Source organism: Armigeres subalbatus, chromosome 3 (assembly GCF_024139115.2).
Source record: "Armigeres subalbatus isolate Guangzhou_Male chromosome 3, GZ_Asu_2, whole genome shotgun sequence".
NCBI lineage: Eukaryota > Metazoa > Arthropoda > Insecta > Diptera > Culicidae > Armigeres > Armigeres subalbatus.
This window is the reverse complement of record NC_085141.1, coordinates 210,513,298-210,532,648: the sequence shown is the minus strand read 5'-3', so window position 1 is coordinate 210,532,648 and position 19,351 is coordinate 210,513,298. Positions and strand designations below refer to the sequence as shown.

Here is a 19,351-nt window from a genome sequence, read left to right as displayed (position 1 = left end):
TATTCCAAGTTAATTGAAAGATTGAAACTTTTTGTAATGATTCGGCCTTTTGAGATTCGGCCTTTTGTATCATTCGGCCTTTCGTGGTTCGGCCTTCTGGGTTTTCGGCCTTTTGTGGTATGCTAGAACATTTTCGGCCTTTTGTGATTCGGCCTTCTGTGGTTCGGCCTTTTGTGATTCGGCCTTTTGTACTGATCCCGTCATAGTCGATTATTCAAAGTCATAGTTTGCATGGTTTGCTCGTTGCGACCCCAGGTTTAAGGCTCGTTGCTCGCGTAGCGTCCTTTTAACGCAGCGTGTACGCGATATTTAAAAGACGCTAGTGTACATCGGGAAAAAGCGGTAACGCAGTGTTGCCGCACCGATGCAGGCCGGCGCTATTTTAACGCTGCATGCACGTGGTGTTGAAAAGACGCTACGTGGGCATCGGGCCTAAAAATGAAAGCGACGATAAAATTTTAATTCAATTCAATTCAAAATATTGTAAAGTGTGATATTATAAGCAGCGGGAGAAGACTATTGCCGCAGATAACAGATATTTAAGCTATAACAAATTTTATTGAAAATCTTGTGAATTGATATTTGGGATTGAAAAATCACCGTTTTCATAATATGGACCCAGCCCAAGCCCCGCAAAAAGTTCTCGCTTCGAACACGTTGAAAAAAGTTTCGCGTTGGTTTCTAAAAATCAAAAAGTTGAGACGGAGGCGGACAAAAAAAATATCTTTTTGCGGAACAAACAACGCCAATTAGTCCTTTCGGATGAATACTCGTCTCGGTGAATTGAAGCTCTTGAAGTGCATGCACGCGGGTAAGATCTTCCGGAATTACAGATCCTCGTCGACTACGTTGCCGATACACAGGAGATGGAAAACAAGGAGCATTGCTTCATGAAGGATGTTAGCTACTAAAGATATTAACGGCAAGGGCACCTCAGCTGAGATTTGAAGCACATTCGAGACCACTTTCACCCGATAGGGAATCTCCGGACAGTTCTATAAGACCTTGATTCAGTCGGAATCAAGATGCACTCGCCTACTGAACGAGATAGTCAAGCAAGAATCAACGACGACAGTGGAGAACGTCAACGGGGCTACCCGTGGTGGCGTGAACACGTTTAAATCCTATGTGGCAATGGCCGAATCCCATTTCGACAGCAACATCAGCTTCGTGCGAGTCCGTATTACGGATTGAATGAACTTTACCCTATACCTACCGGTAGAAGGGCGTCAATGAGCGCCTAACCGCATCATTCTGTACAAAGCGCGTTCGATGATAGCTGACTCGGCTTTGAGCAAATGTCTGTGGAACAAATCTGGGCAACAGAAGTCCGACTTCGGCAGTGACGTCGAACAAAACAGTGTACGAGTTGTGGCCGGATGTGTCTCATAGGCGAATCTTCGGGAGATTATGGCTGTGAATATTATCCCGCAAGAGAAGTGCAGTAAGCTCGAACCTCGCAGCAAGACCAGCCATATTGTTGGACACAACCCAAACTGATATCGGCTATGGGATGGTAAGAACATATTCGTTCGTTACCCGTGATGGGGTGATCAAGGAACTGCCGTTACCTCGGCGAAGCCGTCTGCGGAGATTAGTCATTAGTGTTCGGAGTCAGGAGGGAAGTTCTTCGGGTGGTCCCGTGGGACACCGGTATAATGAACCGCCGACTTAAGGCAAGAAACTTTATCCTAGGCATTGGAAATAAAAGCGCCCAAGGAACTTTTCGTTGCTGACATCGAAGGAAAGCATGGCGCGGAGCATGAACTGGATCATCTGGTGGCTAACAGTCCATGTCGAACCGTGCGCAGCCGAAAACCACCCACGTCGCTGAATGACTACGATTCTATAACATTCCCCAGAAATCTATTCCTCAGAAAACCCTTTCCCAGAATGAAACATTTCCCCGAAAACCATTCCCCAGAATGCACCATATCCCAGAATTTTTTTTCATACCTTTAAAAAGATTCCTGCAATGAAGATAAAAGATTTTGGCAACTAAAAAACTGGAAGGAAAAGAATGGCTCAGGACAAAACTACAAAGAAGTACAATTCAATGTGATATAATATATTATGTTATACAAAGAGTTGTCCTTAGGCTTCAAATTTAGACTAATAAATATTAGCATATGGTCCATGGTTCGCCGTGCTGGTATGACATGACCGCTGGACGACTCTGCCACATCGATTTTCGGAATGCTGCGCTGCTTCTGATCCTGCTTATGAGTTGCTTCGTGACTTCGGCCTTACAATCACCTTTGCATACAATGGAGCTTAGTAAGATGACCAAAAAATGCTATGACAGTTTTCGAAACATTTTCACGCTTAAAATGTTCGACCGTGTACTTTTCCCATGATCTTGGTTCGCTTGATGTCAAATGCGCGCCGCAATACTTCCTGTTGCGACAGCATGTTATAAGCAATGTTAGAGTGGATATTGGTCCCATGTTTGCTGGGATTCCTATGTACATGGGACAGTTATGCGTGTATCAGCAGTATTTATAAATTTAATTAAATTTTATCCAATGAAACTGTGGATTTTTATTAGTGCGGGTAAATTCATATTTCAATAGAATGCATCTCCCACTTGTTTGTTGTACTTCGGGCAAACGCGTGATGTGAAAGAAGGCATATTTCAGGAAAATGTATGAGTCAAAAGAATGTATCATTCATTTGCCTTTCTCCAAGCAAATGCGTATTTCAAAAGAAGCAATCATTCGGTAACCTTATTTTGGGCAAATTCGTGGTTTTTAAGAAGGAATTATTCACTTATTTTTATATTCTTGTGCCTTATTTTGGACAAACGCGTGCGTAGCACACAAAAATTATAGACTGACTTACCCTATTTAGGAAAAATGCGCGTTTTAAAAGAAGGAATCATCGACTTAATTGCCTTATTCCGGGCAAATGCGTGGGTCCCTATTTGTTTCCTCAATCAAGGCGTGCTTCAAAACAAGATTTCTGTTTTGGGGTGAAGCCAGAATAGACGTGACCATATGCTATGCTATGCTAAGCCAGAATAGACGTGACCATGCGATGCGACGTGACGCGACAGTGCAGTTTGACAATTCATTGATTATAATTTTTATTCCTTTTTTTAATCTTTTTTAAGGAGACTTTCAGCCCAAGGCTGGCTCGTCTCCGTTTTTATTTCTGTGCGTGAATCGCGTCGCGTTGCGTCGCATCGCACGTCGCGTTTATTCTGGCGGGCATCATGGTCACTATGCCAAAAAGGCACATTGTATTTGAAACTATAGTTTCTAACAATTACCACATTCAACCTGGCCCTTGCACATTCAACTGATCACTACAAATGATTTTATGTATGTTCTTGCTAATGATATTTAAATCTATATTCTGTTTTCTGGGGAACGGTATATTCTGGCGATCGGTTTTCTGGGGAATGGTACATTCTAAGGAATGGAATTCTGGGGTATGGTTTTCTGGGGAACGATTTTCTGGGGAATAGTATAAAACCGCGGCCGACTTTCTCAACGGTACATTTAAGGAGGATATTTATATGCGACAGGAGAAGGCTTGAAACGACCACTTCATCGAATTCATTATCAAATGCGGGATCCGGAAATGCGAAGAAGTATTCCCATGGAGTCTCTAGTTGTAAGGTACCTGAAGGACGGTACTTTGGTCTACGGGGTGGTTTACAAACGGAACAAACCCGACCGCCAAATCGCTGGGCTCGCGGATGTTATCTGGGTATCTAGATGACGTCCAACGCAACTGTGCAACACTTTCGGCCGAGGCCTATTGTTACGTCCTACCGACGTTGTTTTTTGAGGTTCTATGGACAGGAAAGCTGTTTGCGCAGCTGAAGCTGTTGAACCTTAAGCCGATGAGGATTTTTGAGGACAGTCAGTCTGCGAGTAATTATATCAGAAGTAGATTTATAGCTTTTTCGCTTATTCTTTGTCACACATGGCTAAAATATGTTGTAAAAAAGAGGCCAAATAAAGTTAAAATAAAAAAAAGGCTCTTGAAAAAGTTGACATACACTGAGGTGAATCTGTCGTTTACCAAACAGTGTGTGCAAGAAGGTAATGTGGAAGTGAGTTACATACCAACCACTGAACAGACAGATATCTTTCCTAAGGGGCAGCAATTCGCAACTTTTGAGAAAAATCGTACAACAATAAGAGTGGTAATGTTATAAGTTTAGAGTTGGTTATAAACTGATCAACTTGAGATCGTGTAACCAAGAACATACATATTAAATATGAGTAGATATGTTATTAAATTTGAGAGGTGACAAGATCCCACTTTTGAGATGCGACGACAGTTAAAGAAATTACAAAAGCAAACATAATACACAGCTATATCGCAAAAAAGCCGACAATGGAATACCTACTAGCTAGGAAATATTGGACCCGTTCAATTTTTGTTTGTCGATCGGTTTGCTAACAATGTGGTGGTGGTGAGCTGGGCTCTGTAAAACTTCTATAGAAAGCTGCATAAATGCGAAACTAAGTCCTAAGCTAGTTGCTCAAAGTACACAAGCCAACTCCTAGTCGAGTAGGACTCTAAGCAAACCTGACTCGCTGATCAGCTGGCAATTATGGAGCTGGCGCAAATCCAATGAGCTTCAGATACGACACGATGCAACTGGTAGATGCAACAGAATAATCCATAATGCATAACACTTACAAAGCTTCGACGTTTGACGTTGACACTGCAGATAACCGACAACCGATGTCTACGTTTGATATTTCGGACCTAGGGGTCTCACACCAGGATCTCGAATGCCGAACTTAATCAACAACGTCATAGAAAACCGATATCAATAGAAATTCAAGACCGTAAATTACGAAAGAGAGGAGACCAAATCTGCAAGTATACGCTGGACTGAAATCCGGTTAGACATTGCAATCGAAGAAGAGCCAGGGACTCGTGGCGACCAAGCCTCAACAAAGCAAAATACGAACCTAACCTGTGCTCAGGTTAAGGCTGAAGCGAATAGCTTTTATCAAGAAATGTAGGTTTTCCTGTGCCTGGTCACACTTTAAATACTATACAACAAGCATAAGACAGGATTTGCTTCGCCGTTCTTTTTCTCGCTTTGGTTATACGGAGGGACGTTGTTGTACGACGAGGAAGATTGTTTGCAAACCCACCGTAGACTGCGTGATTGGTGACGTGCAACTATTGGACCGAGGAGATGACTTTTATGTACTACGAACTGCAGATCAGAATATGTTTTCAATTTGCTCTACATATTTATGATATCAGACTTTGCTCGGGAAACCTGAGGAGTGATAATTGATGTTCTTGCAAATAGTCCAACGAAAGAAAAACCATTCAAAAAATAGTTTTCTAATTTAGCCTATTTAGCCGCATTTTTTTATGTACTGTACATCAAATACGGTATTCAGGGGTTTTGTGTGGCTGAGATCCATTCTCACCGCCAATATCTACTGCCATTGACGACCGTTCATTAACTTCAACCAATGATTGCATTTGGATAATGAAGGATGTAATGCCAGTGGGGAATGTAATGCCAATAAGAAAAGGAAGATAATGAACGACAATAAACAAGGGGCATAAGCCTATCTTCATCGTGACATGTAAGCAAGTTTAACGCAATAAAAAAAACAGAATTTGAGAAGCATCGTTCTCGCTCAATTGAATTGACATTGGGGATCATGATATTTGACACAGCTTTGTAAAACAAGTTAAAATGCATCATCAGCACCGGCGTCCCCCAAAATTAGAGCTTTTTTTAAAAGAAATTTACCCCGAATCAGTTCAATATCGTGAAAACTTGCGAAATAAATCTTCCATACTATATCGTGAGTGTATACAGAGATGATAAGTGAAATATTTTTGTCATTTATATCTGGATTCCACAGTCACTGAAAAACTGATATTTTTTCAAGTGCGCTTTCCAAAATAATTTGAACCACTCTTGCTTGCTGATATCATGTAGGCAGAGCAAGACGTTTTTTTCTTGTTAGTTCATTGATATAATTTGTTGGGGCCAGTAGTATCAAAATTTCTTTCATGATTTCAAAGATTGTTGTAAGAAGCGAACGTAAAACAGTTCAAGTGACTTACCTTTGCCGTCATGTGCGATACCGTCGTCCCTTGCTCCATCCATATCGATTCGCCGTTTCTTCGCATCGCTGTAAATCAATGAAACACATTTATTTAAAATAAAACACCTCAGATTATCCGCCAGTATCTCACCTCGGCTCCAGATCATCCTTGAGAAAGTTGTCCTTCACACCAAGTTTACTGTTCACCACACTGGCCACCACGGATCCCAACGTGATATCCTTAATGATGATGGCGTCGTTGGGCGAGTTCTTCGGGGTGCTCGTGTTGTTAAACATCACTGCGTTCGGATGCGGCAGCGGTTGTAAATGCGTTGACTGCGGCTGCGAGCTGGGCGGCAACGTCGATGACGATATGATTCCACCGCCCGGAGCAGCTGCCGTAAGCGTAACTGGTACCGACCCGCCATGGGCCAAAGTGATTCCGCCGCCACTGACCCCTCCAGCGGCATTGGAACTAGGCATTGTGGAGATGATGCTATTTACACTGGCATTAACATTGTTATTACTGCTGTAGCTGTTGTTTAGCGGCGTTGGGACGGATGTCACCGTCGCCGTTGTTGAGTTTAGTACGTCCGTTTTTACACCGTTCAGCGGAATTGCAGTTATACTAGGGCTAGGGTTAGGTACAAATGACGTTTCCACGGCAGTCACATTCGACAGATTACCGCTTATGTTATTGTTGCTGACATTACCAGCACTACTACTACTGCTTGCACAATTACTACTGCTGCTGCTCACTGCAATACTCACTGCCGGAACCAAAATGCTACTGCTGTTGCTGCTACTGCTGCTGATGATACTCGACGAGACAGACGAAGACGTTGTGTTTACTGAGATACTAGGCAGCGTCACCGTCGGCGCACTTGTACTCGGTGGAGCCACCGATATGCTTGTTGTAACCGATGCAGACGAAGAAGAAGCAGGTGACGGAACTACGGTTGAAGGTGTTGCACTTCGCGATGGAGTTGCGCTTGCAGGTGCTGGACTCGCTGAAACAGGGGCAGTTGTCGACGTAGCGGTAGTACTGGTACTTTCCGCAGTAGCAACGGAAGTGACAGGTAGAGACGACGGAGACGATTCAGAACCAGCTGCTTCTTTCTCCCGATCATTCTCTTCTTTCGCGATCGCCTCAAGACCCTCAGGAGCAGGAAGCGTGGAATTTACATTCGATGTACTACTGCTGTTTTCATTTGTAGTGCTGTTGGTACTACCACTACTGCTACTGCTATTTGTAGTGCTAGTTATACTAGTCGCAGTTGTTGACGTCGTCGTGGCGGGGGTGCCGGAGGACACTGTAGCGGCCGGAGGAGATGCTGCAGATGTCGTTACCGTACTGGTTACTGGTGCTGTCGCTGCTACAGAAGATACCGCAACAGTTGTGCTAGTCGTCGATGCGCTACTACATACAGCCGTCTTAGTATTAATACTACCTGCACTACAACTGTTGCTTTTACTACTACTTTTATTGTTATTAGTATTATTTGAAGATGAATTTGTTGAGACATTAGATGCCGAACTATTTCCTATTGAACTATTTGTTGAATTCGCGGCACGATCACGGCCTACAGTCTTTTGTTGTTGTTCACGTTGTAGTCTGTAGGGTGAAGTGAAGACAAGATTTAAAATATTTCCTGAAAGAGATGGAGAAAAAAATTGTACCTTGTTGTAACACCAGTTGTTAGTGCATCTACTATGCACTGCGTCGGGTTTTGATTGGATTTCTGCATATTCTTCGAACTTCGCGTTCGCTGCCTAGACTTTCGTAACAACTGCTTATAGTTTTCCGCCTTTTTACTGAGGTAGTAATATCGCACACAATCCTAGAACGTAAAAAACAATCTTCATTGTAGGAGAACAAGTTTCTTTGTCATGAAAAATTTCAGTTACCTGCGCACTTTTCCTATCCAGGCTGGCTGCAATCATGCCAAAATTTTTCGGATGTTGCAAAAATTTCTCCCGGAACACTTCCTTCTCGCCAGCTGTCCACACATTTAAATTTAACCGTTCCTGAAAACATAGAAGAAATAATGCGGTTATCACAAATGTTATCGGACATAGAATCTTTTTGCCTTCTTCGAGCAGCAAAGTTGTACCGAAAGGCTATCATTTTTGTTTTATTAATTTACCGTCTTCAAATTTTTAAATAAAAACACTGATTGTTTGACTCAACCATAGGGTATTTGTTCTGTTGTTATTAACACGTTTCTGAGTATCAATAACAACATTCGAAAAACGGCTCAATCTTTTATTCACTGCTGTCATAAGTGCTCACTGCTGATAAAATCACAAAAATGAGAAACTGGGAAAATTGCGATCCAATTCTTTGTTTCCGATTGTTATTCATTTGGAGGCATGTTATGAATTCATGGAGCAGTAACCTTATTTTATAGAAGTCATTTGCTAACTGTCGACGAACGCAGGATGTAGTGAATACTCTCCCCTTGGTTAGGTCAAAAACGTTCCGGAACACCACGGTTCTCCTTCAGATCAAGAAGTGATACCCGTGACATTGGCCCCACATATGTGTTCTTCCCAATTTTACGACCAGTTGTCGTTGTCATCCATCCAAATTCTGGATTTTACGGATGATTCATCTTCGCTGCCACCCATACGTTTCATTGATTCTACAAACCTCGTCTAGTGCCTCGTCATACCATTTCGGTTGCCGACGGGTCACCGGCAAGTATTCTAACAGCCGCCTTTTCCAAAATACTCCTAGCAGGCGCTGAATTAGCTCCCAGGACCTACCCAGGATTTCATCGAGGACAAGTTCATTGAAATGAGCGCGAACAGCAGCAGTAGCTTCATTGCATCATTCTCAAAAAATGGTTTGGCGCAAACAGGGAATCATTTTTCTGGAATGCGCATGCGAAACAAACGACAAAAGAGAACCAACGAAAAAACTTTGTTTTTGTCGGAGATAATAATGACAAAGATCCGAAATTTTTTGTCAGCAACAAAAAAGAAGACAATCTTGTTGCTAACTTTTCATCCCGTTATTTTGCATTATTTCTAGAGCAAATTTCGGTTTTATGCTATCATAGTTTCTGCTGTTAATGGAAATATTCGAGAATCGAACAATGATTACAAAATTAGCATCGTATTTTCGGAAATATCAGAGCATGCAAGGCAAATGATTCTTGTCATGTTGTGTTCGGGTTCTGATAAAGGTTTGTCGCTAGGTGCGTTTGTCAGTAACAAACTCTGTTGATGACAAAGAGTATATTGTTAAGCGATGCTCGAATATTGATTCCCTGGGCGTAAAAGCCTTGGTCTCTTCAGAGTCATACGGTAGATAAATCAGAAGCCTTTAGTTCGGTTCCGCGACCTTAGGCATAGGTACGTTAGGCATAATGTACGTTAGGTATAACGTGCGTTTGACATAGTTCTGCCTTCCATGCCATGGGCTGTTTTTTTTTTGGGTAATTTTATGCCTAACGTCCATTATGCCTAACGTCTATTACGCCTATCGTACTTATGCTTAACATCCTTATGCCTAACGGGGTATACCGCTTTAGTTCACCATATTCTCCACGTCGTCTAGTTTCCTCTAAGCAGAGGCTTTACCAGGCGAAGCATTCATTTATTGCACTAACCGTTCCCGTACTCCGCTCATTTCATGGACAAATTGTACCGTCCCATCTTCACCAAAAGTGGACCGAAGTAGTCCAACTCCGTGTAGGCGAAGGCTCGCTCATGATGAACCAAGCAAGTGAATGTAAGAGGCGCTTTTAGTAGAATCACTAGGTGTGCTCTACGGATCATACAACTGAACGGAGTCTTGTAATTTTGAATAGTTGGCGGATTTCGGTACCGGCAGTCTCCAAATTACAGTGGTGGTATTAGCGGTGAAGCAATACAAGCAGCGTTATGTGATGATTTCTGCTGTGTTTCGCGACGAAGTCCTGTTCGGTTTCGTTTGCTGCTTCAGTGGATATATCTAAAGTGCGGCAATCTCGTTTGACAACCCTGAAGATCGTTACATCTGCTACTCGAAGTGCATATTGTTATAGTTGTCCAATTATTTTGGCGTCGCTCAGATTGTTTCCGCGCTTCGTCTGATATACCGCAAGACAGCCACTTGAGGCCATTAATTTTCCTGCTTTACTTCAACGATGTTCACCATGCAAACGATGGACCACGGCTATCCTTTGCGGACGATCTGAAGATATTTATTCGCATCTGCTCAATAGCCGACTGCCAATCCCTCCAAAACCAGATCACTGTGTTTGCCAACGGGTGTACTCTGAACCGAATTGTGGTCAACCCGGCGAAATGTTACATTTACTCAGCACATATTCTTTGTCGCCAGAACGCTTGGCTTTGTGTGCATTGCCTAAAGGCACTATACTGCTCTTTCGTTCGATCGATGTTGGAATATTGTTCAGCGGTCTGGTGTCCTTACTACAACAACGGATAGGAGCGCATTGAATCAATACAACGCCGCTTTGTTCGTTTTGCATTGCGCAAACTACCATGGATAGACCCTTTTCGCCTCCGCTGCCACCTGATCGATCTTCTTCCGTTGCGTATCTGTAGGGACGTAAGCAGGGCACTGACCGTCGCTGATATTATACAAGGATAGATCGATTGTCCAGACATTCTGCGACAAATTAACATTAATGTGAACATCGACCATTGCAAGATTACAAACAATTTGTTGGTGTACAACATAAACGAACGAAAAAAAAAACAAATAGACACAAAGCGGCGAGGCGGTAATGTCCCAGTGGAGGATGTAGTGCCAATGAAGAAGAAGAAGACGTCTTTCTGGAATCCATTCAGAACACTTTCTTCGAAACTGAAACACCAAAAGACAAATTTCGACAAAGACGCACCAGTCTCTGAAGCGACCAAGGTTTTAGCGGAGCGACTCTCAAGCTCTGATTTTTGATACCTACTTAGATTGGTGGGCGTTGTGGAAGTATCGTCACGGTATTTGTATGTACTCAATCATTCGTACCCAGCGCCGCCACTTTTCTAAAAGGTCTGTGCCTACTTGCTCGTCCTATCCAGTGTCTTCTCTCCATAGATTCTGAATGAGGACTTTGCCGTGCAAGAAGAACGACGAGAGTAATCCAAACAGCCTCTTCGGTCGTGTGGTGCTCTGAATCATCGCTTGTACTTCTTCACTCATCTGGGTGGGAAAGCTCATTGAAAGAGGTAACTGAACATTTGCTAGGATTGACAATCATCCGGTTCAATGTGCACCAAGCCGCAGGGTTTATATCTGGTTGTCGATTCATTGCGTCAGAAATAGACCGGATCAGTGCGAAGAGCTTCATATCATCCGCACACGACAGTCTCGGTACTGGGTGCACATTGTTGACATCGTTCAAATACAAAAGGAATATCAAATGACCGAGATGGTTTCCATGAGGAATGCCCAAGGTTGCCAAACTAGGACTAGGAATTACCTACCGTATCAGGTAGTTTCCGTCCAGTGAGATATGATTGGAACCAGCGCAAAAAAATAGTGACAATGTCTTTCCAATTTCGCAACCATGATGGTTGATTTTGTCGAAAGCTGCAGACAGATCAGTATAGCCGACGTCCGTTTATTATTCTGCACAAAGCTGTCGGAAATGACATAAAAGATTAGTAGTCGTTAATTCACCTGAAATAAACGCATGTTGATCGACACTCAGATGTTGCTAACAGAGAGATATGAGTAGTTCTGCCATCACTAGCTCGAACAATTGGAACACGGCGCACAAGAATGAGCTGCCGCAATAATTGTTGACATCTTTTCGTGCGCCCTTCTTGTGCACGGGAAACGTTGTAGCGGTTTTCCACATGAACGAAAAAAGACCACTAGAGGGCGGTTTGTTGAAAATCAGTTTACAGGGAACGACGAGCACATGAGCTGCCGCAATAATTGTTGACATCTTTTCGTGCGCCCTTCTTGTGCACGGGAAACGTTGTAGCGGTTTTCCACATGAACGAAAAAAGACCACTAGAGGGCGGTTTGTTGAAAATCAGTTTACAGGGAACGACGAGCACAACGAGGATGGAATGCCATCTGATCCAGGATTCATTGATGAGTTACCTTTATGGATCATTTCTGCATCTATGAAAAACGTGGCCCGCCCAAGTGATTCCGGCTAAGGGAACGTTGTTAACAGCCTTTGCGATTATGACACTTTTGAGATAACATCATTACAATAGGTGGGCGCAAATTTGTTGGCAAATGACAGATGACAGATAGATTGGAACGTATGGGGCCACTTCCTCGTCCAGAGTCACTGTTGTGAGGAGTCCAGACTGTTCCCTTTGTTCATTTACGTACTTCTACAACGTTTTTGGTCTGGTCCTCAAGTTTTGCTGAGATTGAGAAAAAAAAGGCGGCTAGCAATCTTGTATGCGGATTTTTTGTAGTGCTCACGCAACTAGAAAGCTCCGTATTTGGGATAGCGCTTGAGAGCAGCTCTTGACAACGTTCTTTCTACGAAGCTGACGGGTCTGTCAAGGACAATTGTTAGGGTCAACTGTGACGATATTTTTCGGCACGTGCCTTTCAATATCGTGTCCAATAAGCGATTAAGTTAATGTTACCTTGCAGACAGTTGAAAGACTCGAATTCCTCTTGTTTGAGACTAAACTTTATGCAGCGGAAGCAACTTTTCAAGCAATTAGTTAAAAATCTGACTGCTGGAAACATCTAGTTAGGGGTTTAAATTCGTACTAACTCTTTATGAACTGGTGAACAATGGTAGTGAGGGGAACACACGGAGGTTCTTATTACTAAACAAATTCTCTAGCTTGAAATGGTCTTGTAGACAGAGCTAGATCCCGAGTTTGTAGCTTTACTGGTGGTATTCTAGAAGCAAGACAAGGATGTGGCTAGGGCTCCGATGCATGACCAAAAACAGTATTACTGTTTTGTTTTCTCAAGAAAGGATTGATTTCCTATTGACAAGGGACGCGCCTTCAATGGGATTGCTCTCTGTGAAGGGTCTAAATAGCGGGACCTTGTCATGGTGCTCTTGAGAAAGCAAAACAACAACTGTATAGAAGCCGATACTGCATTGCTTCTTAATAGTAATGGAGTAATTCGACATGCTCTTAAATACTAAGGATACGGGTAACGCTATACAATAGATCTAATAACTGGTCGCAGTGGCATACCCGAATAGAAAAAAAAGCGATAAAGTCATATCTGCATAGCAACCTTCAAGAATACCCAGTCCACTGTAGCAAAGAACTAAACAATGCAAAGATGATCGGCATTACGGAAATTGTAGATTACGGGCTTGATCGATGCAACATCATTAGCTTGTATGTTGTTCAGTAGGATTATTACAGAGGGGGAAGGGGTAACTATTTTAACCAATGGTAATGGAGCGAAGCAGCGTCTTGTGTGCTAACAAAACACAGATCCATGCTGCGATCATTTCTGTTAGCAACGTGATTTATTTGACGTAACGTGGCTGTGCTGTAATCATCGAAGAGTTTGGAAGCATGACTATGTAATAAAGAACGTTTCATATATAAATGAATAAAAACCGTTGCAGGGGGAACTCCACGAAATTAAAGTCCCCAGTAATGATAATTTCGTCCAAATCATCTGCCATTTCGATCACTACCGCTTCTAGATGCAGTTCACGGTTTTTTTGGCATTCAGATTCTAAACGAAATGCGCCGAATCAGGTTACCCGGTTCACCGCTTCGTGAAGGATTTTATCGCAAGAGCATTCGTAGACAAGTTGGAGACGGAGTGCCTTTTACTTTTACGAGTGATGCAACAAATTATTTCTCTACCAATGTGAGATCAGAATCCTCGTCAAAAAAAGCGAAGGTGTGAATCGAACCTTCGCCCGCTGAAAGGGTCACGGGAATAATGCAAAATAGCATAAATTGCTTTCCCATCTCAATGTGCACAGTCCGAGAACTCTAGACATTTCAATGGTCAATTACGGTGCCGGCCACGTCCTTACGGTCTAATGGGGATAGGGAGAAAATGATGATGCAGTCACTCGCCCACTGTCCGATCACGCACATTGGGTTAGATGCATGGGCCAACTTCTTCCTCCTGAAGGAGTGCCAGCGGGAACAACAGCAAACAATAGCTCGACAGTAAGAAAATTATTCCAACTCTAGCTTTGAGAAAGGCTGTTCGGGGAGAATTCCACGCTAAGAAGAAAAAGGTACGGTTCAACTTCTTAATTAAATGGTGTATTTACCAAAAGAAAGTTACAAACTGAATGAATAAAAAAACACTCCTCTTATATAATGCAAAATACAGTATCGGATGCTGTTGATGATATAGGGGCGTGACTTCGATTGAATGATGCTTGAATGTGTTGATAGACGGTTGATATAAGGAAGCCAAATAAACAACGGTGTTTGTGAGAAAAAGAGCGATATCACTCTTTTCGTGCAATACTGGCACAACTCAATTTTTTCGTTTTTGACTTTTTGAGGAAAAGCACGAAAAATGTAAAGTGTAAAGTGTGTAAAGTTTCACCTGACAAAGACCCTGGTCGAAATTCATAATATATTTAAAGTTATGAATATTTCAAAATTCGACAATTTTTCAATAATTTTCTTTAAATTGCTTAAACACAAAACTAATCTTTATTGTTGTTGCATCAACAGGCTACATTTGGCCCCAATGATGAAGAGTATTTGAAAAAAAAGTGTACATGAAAAGATGTTGTCAAGAGATAATACAAAGTAGGTATAAAACATTTAAACAAGCATTGTCATTGTCTTCATCTGTTTATGCCTGCCAAGAACGATGAAAATCTTCGGCGTAATATGCTCCGTGTGACGTGGAAATCGAAGAGTGATGCGACTCTGTTGAAGGCACGCTGTAGGCCACAAATAGCTCCGTGCATGCCATAATTTGTACGAAAGAGCAGCCTCAACATATGGCTGTTACGGAGCATGCCTAAAGATCCTAAAGATCAGTGGTTCTAGATGACTCCCTCTTGCTATACCGGATGGTACATGAAAACTTTTAGAGGTGCATTCCCCAAAAGCTACAGTCAGAAAAATACAAATCAAACAAGTTCAGCAGACTGCCGCTGACTCCGAATCGGTTCATTTTTCACATGCAGAAAAATCAGTAAAAATCAGTGGCGTCGCGTAACCTCACTTTTACCTGTGCACTGACCCAAAAAGTGAAAATTTTGATATTTTGACAGCCCAAATGGAAAAGAAAAATATCAGAGTCGTTCATAATAATCAAAATCTAGTTATTCTAGGTATTTTCGAACACCAATTCCTTAAATTTAAACTCAGTGCACAGGTAGATTGAGGTTAGGGAAACGCCACTGGTAAAAATCGAATCTTTACTTCTACTGTTGTAGCCAGGGCTGACAATAGTCATTCTCGTCGCATGAAGAAAGCGAAAAAAAATTAGTATTCGTCGTAACATTGCACGACGCAATACCTATTCGTTTTCTTCGCACCGCATGCGTACCAGACGATAGTCGCGCAGCCAAAAGTTATGACGATTTTCGTCGTCACTTTTTCACACAATTGATTGCACGTCATTATAGACGGACTGGTTAAAAACATAACAGCGTCTCAAATAAATAAAAAGTAGGAACTTTGGTAACATAAATGTATCGATAACATTCATAACGCTTTCATATGTTGCTTCAAATTCATTATTACAAAGGATTAGTAAAAATCTTCGCATGGCAGCTGCCGCTCTTCGCTCTTCGATGTCGTCATGACGATTTGGTTACACGACATACGCTAACGTCGTGCGCGTCATTGACGATGTGTAGAGTAGCAATGAAGACACTGCATCTCGTCGCTACTGTGCCATTTCGTGCTATGACGATGACTATTGTCAGCCCTGGTTGTAGCAATTGCTAGAAGTATAGAAAAAAAGATACAAAGTAGGAGAAAAATGAAACGGGTTGAATTCACGACCTTCTGCGTATGAAGCAGAAGCCATTTGATCACCAAGCCCGTCACACGGGAATAATGCGAAATAGCATCGAAGAAGTCAATGGATATGTTTTTCTGGCATTTGCAGCTTGTATTCCAATGGAGTTCAGTGCGTGATCTCTCATGTGTCGGACAGCAGAACGATCGTGTGGTCGGGCGAATTATTGTGTTCTGCATTGCGCGGCCGGTAATAAAATTAATCAGTTCAGTGCGTGATCTCTCATGTTTCGGACAGCAGAACGATCGCGCGGTCGGGCGAATTATTGTGTTCTGCATTGCGCGGCCGGTAATAAAATTAATCAGTTCAGTGCGTGATCTCTCATGTTTCGGACAGCAGAACGATCGTGCGGTCGGCCGAATTATTGTGTTCTGCATTGCGCGGCCGGTAATAAAATTAATCAGTTCAGTGCGTGATCTCTCATGTTTCGGACAGCAGAACGATCGCGCGGTCGGGCGAATTATTGTGTTCTGCATTGCGCGGCCGGTAATAAAATTAATCAGTTCAGTGCGTGATCTCTCATGTTTCGGACAGCAGAACGATCGCGCGGTCGGCCGAATTATTGTGTTCTGCATTGCGCGGCCGGTAATAAAGTTAATCAGTTCAGTGCGTGATCTCTCATGTGTCGGACAGCAGAACGATCGTGTGGTCGGGCGAATTATTGTGTTCTGCATTGCGCGGCCGGTAATAAAATTAATCAGTTCAGTGCGTGATCTCTCATGTTTCGGACAGCAGAACGATCGCGCGGTCGGGCGAATTATTGTGTTCTGCATTGCGCGGCCGGTAATAAAATTAATCAGTTCAGTGCGTGATCTCTCATGTTTCGGACAGCAGAACGATCGCGCGGTCGGCCGAATTATTGTGTTCTGCATTGCGCGGCCGGTAATAAAATTAATCAGTTCAGTGCGTGATCTCTCATCTTTCGGACAGCAGAACGATCGTGCGGTCGGGCGAATTATTGTGTTCTGCATTGCGCGGCCGGTAATAAAATTAATCAGTTCAGTGCGTGATCTCTCATGTTTCGGACAGCAGAACGATCGTGCGGTCGACCGAATTATTGTGTTCTGCATTGCGCGGCCGGTAATAAAGTTAATCAGTTCAGTGCGTGATCTCTCATGTTTCGGACAGCAGAACGATCGTGCGGTCGGGCGAATTATTGTGTTCTGCATTGCGCGGCCGGTAATAAAATTAATCAGTTCAGTGCGTGATCTCTCATGTTTCGGACAGCAGAACGATCGTGCGGTCGGGCGAATTATTGTGTTCTGCATTGCGCGGCCGGTAATAAAATTAATTAGTTCAGTGCGTGATCTCTCATGTTTCGGACAGCAGAACGATCGTGCGGTCGGGCGAATTATTGTGTTCTGCATTGCGCGGCCGACAATAAAATTAATCAGTTCAGTGCGTGATACTTGTTTCGAAGCGGGCTTGGTAGTCATATGGCTACTGCTTCTGCCTCATACGCAGGAGGTCGTGGGTTAAATCCCAGGTCCGTTCAATTCTCCTACTTTGTATCTTTCTCTTTCTCTTTTTTTTCTCATGTTCTAACAATCGCTAGAACTGGAAATGGACTTCCATACCGTTTCCATTACTATTCCTATACCTTCAACTTGAGTATTCTAACAGTAATCTGCTAGAATCGGAAATGAACTTATATAGCTCGTTTCCTACATCCAATTAGAAATTCCATCAGTTACCTTCTCCTATCTATCACATTGGCAGCTCGTTAACCAAGACGGACCTCTGCCTCTCCAACCTAACCCATAAATTCCAACAAATTCCGCATGAACTCGTGGCAAGTGCAGAGGTATATTCGGCTTACAGTGGACGAGTGATTGCATCATCATTTCCTCCCCTTCCCTACATTGACTTGCATTCTGACGTGGCAGGCGCCAGTATGACCTAACAAATGAGATCACCAGTACTTGCACATTGAAGATGTGAGTTAGTCCCAAGCAAACATCTGTTGGTTCCCTGTGCAAGAACACCTGATCTGGTCATAATGGAGTAGCAACTACGAGCAGTCAATCAAGCTCAAGCTCAAGCTATTTGCAGCTTGTATTCCAATGGCTTTGAAGGACCCCTAGAGAAGTGGAGGAGCGAATGATGACGAAACTGCCGGCCTTCAATGTCACAGGTTTTCCGACCACGATATGCACACTCCATAACTAAATAGACATTTTTGACAATGGCCCAATGAACGAATTCTTCTCTAGCAATCGTCAACGTGTAATTGTTTGAACGCTCTGCAATCGCGCATTCGGTGCTCGCCTTTATGGCATTAAGCACAATCGAACTGCTTCTGTGCTTCCTTCGACAATATCGATGAAACTGACGGATGACTGGATGCTTCCACCACGTGGGAATTCACTAACCTCTCAAATCCACTTGTGGAAATTTTCGTATGTAATCCGCCCACAACTACAAGTTTTGTAACGATTTCTTGAATGACTGAATGAGCCCCTCCAGTTTGACAATTTTGGAATTAGAATAATATCTCGTACCATTAGAAGAGTCTCGATTACTTGTGGTAACGGTATACCGCTACTGGATGCATTGGCCACTGTTAACGTGGAATATTATTATCGTCCGAGAAACCGAGCTCCAGGTGTGTAGCGGTAGTTCGAGATGAATATTTGCCGTTCTGCTGGGTCGCCACTGAAGTGAAGAAGCTCCTTGGCCAGGGACTGCCGTGCTGCAAGTTGTTATTGCGTGGGTCGATACGGATCTGATTGAGGAGCCACTGTTGATGGATTTATGGCTGACGAGGCTGACAAGGGGACAGAGACAATTCAACCGTACGAGAGAGAGGGTTACGCGCTGGCGCTCCGGTAGAGTGGGATTATAGGACTGACTAACTATGACAAGGAAGAAAAACCAATCGATCCCCGAGTAGACGAAAATAGCTCAATAATATCAAATGTTGATAAGATAGCAAAATGAGATATGGACATGATTGATATAAGAGATAAAAGATCAGACGACAATATCAATATTTTACACTAAAATATCATAAGGATATCAAGATATGTTATTTGTAATAAGTGATCAATATCAAGTGCCATTAGTTTGTTCTTATCCATAGCATATCTTGATATTGAAATGATATTTCGGTGCAAATTTTTGATATTGTTGCCTGTTCTTTTATCTCTTATATCAATCTAGTCCATATCATGTTTTGTTATTCTGTTCATGATTTCTGCCCGGGTCGTTTAGCCAACTTCAAGTATACACGATAGAATTTAAGGGCAAAATTACTTCAGGAATTCAGAAACACAAAACTCAATACAAAAAACTCAAAGCTGCAACTCAATCGGGTTGCAGGCAAAGGTGTCGTAGCACTGCGTATTTTTTCTAGTAGCAGAACGGGTACTGCGTTTCT

The 19,351-nt window shown here is 42.7% G+C and overlaps 1 protein-coding gene across 7 annotated transcripts in view; it reads right to left on the bottom strand.

Moving 5' to 3' along the window:
• Positions 1-19,351, bottom strand: part of LOC134228053 (uncharacterized) — a 229,213-nt gene that overhangs the window by 59,960 nt on the left and 149,902 nt on the right. For all 7 annotated transcript variants that reach the window (XM_062709817.1, XM_062709815.1, XM_062709814.1 and 4 more), the window contains exons 6-9: positions 7,956-8,075; positions 7,728-7,888; positions 6,199-7,662; positions 6,067-6,134 (exon numbers count right to left, since the gene is read on the bottom strand). In XM_062709817.1, coding sequence (XP_062565801.1) covers positions 6,067-6,134; positions 6,199-7,662; positions 7,728-7,888; positions 7,956-8,075 — 1,813 coding nt within the window. The remainder of the gene's footprint in view (positions 1-6,066; positions 6,135-6,198; positions 7,663-7,727; positions 7,889-7,955; positions 8,076-19,351) is intronic.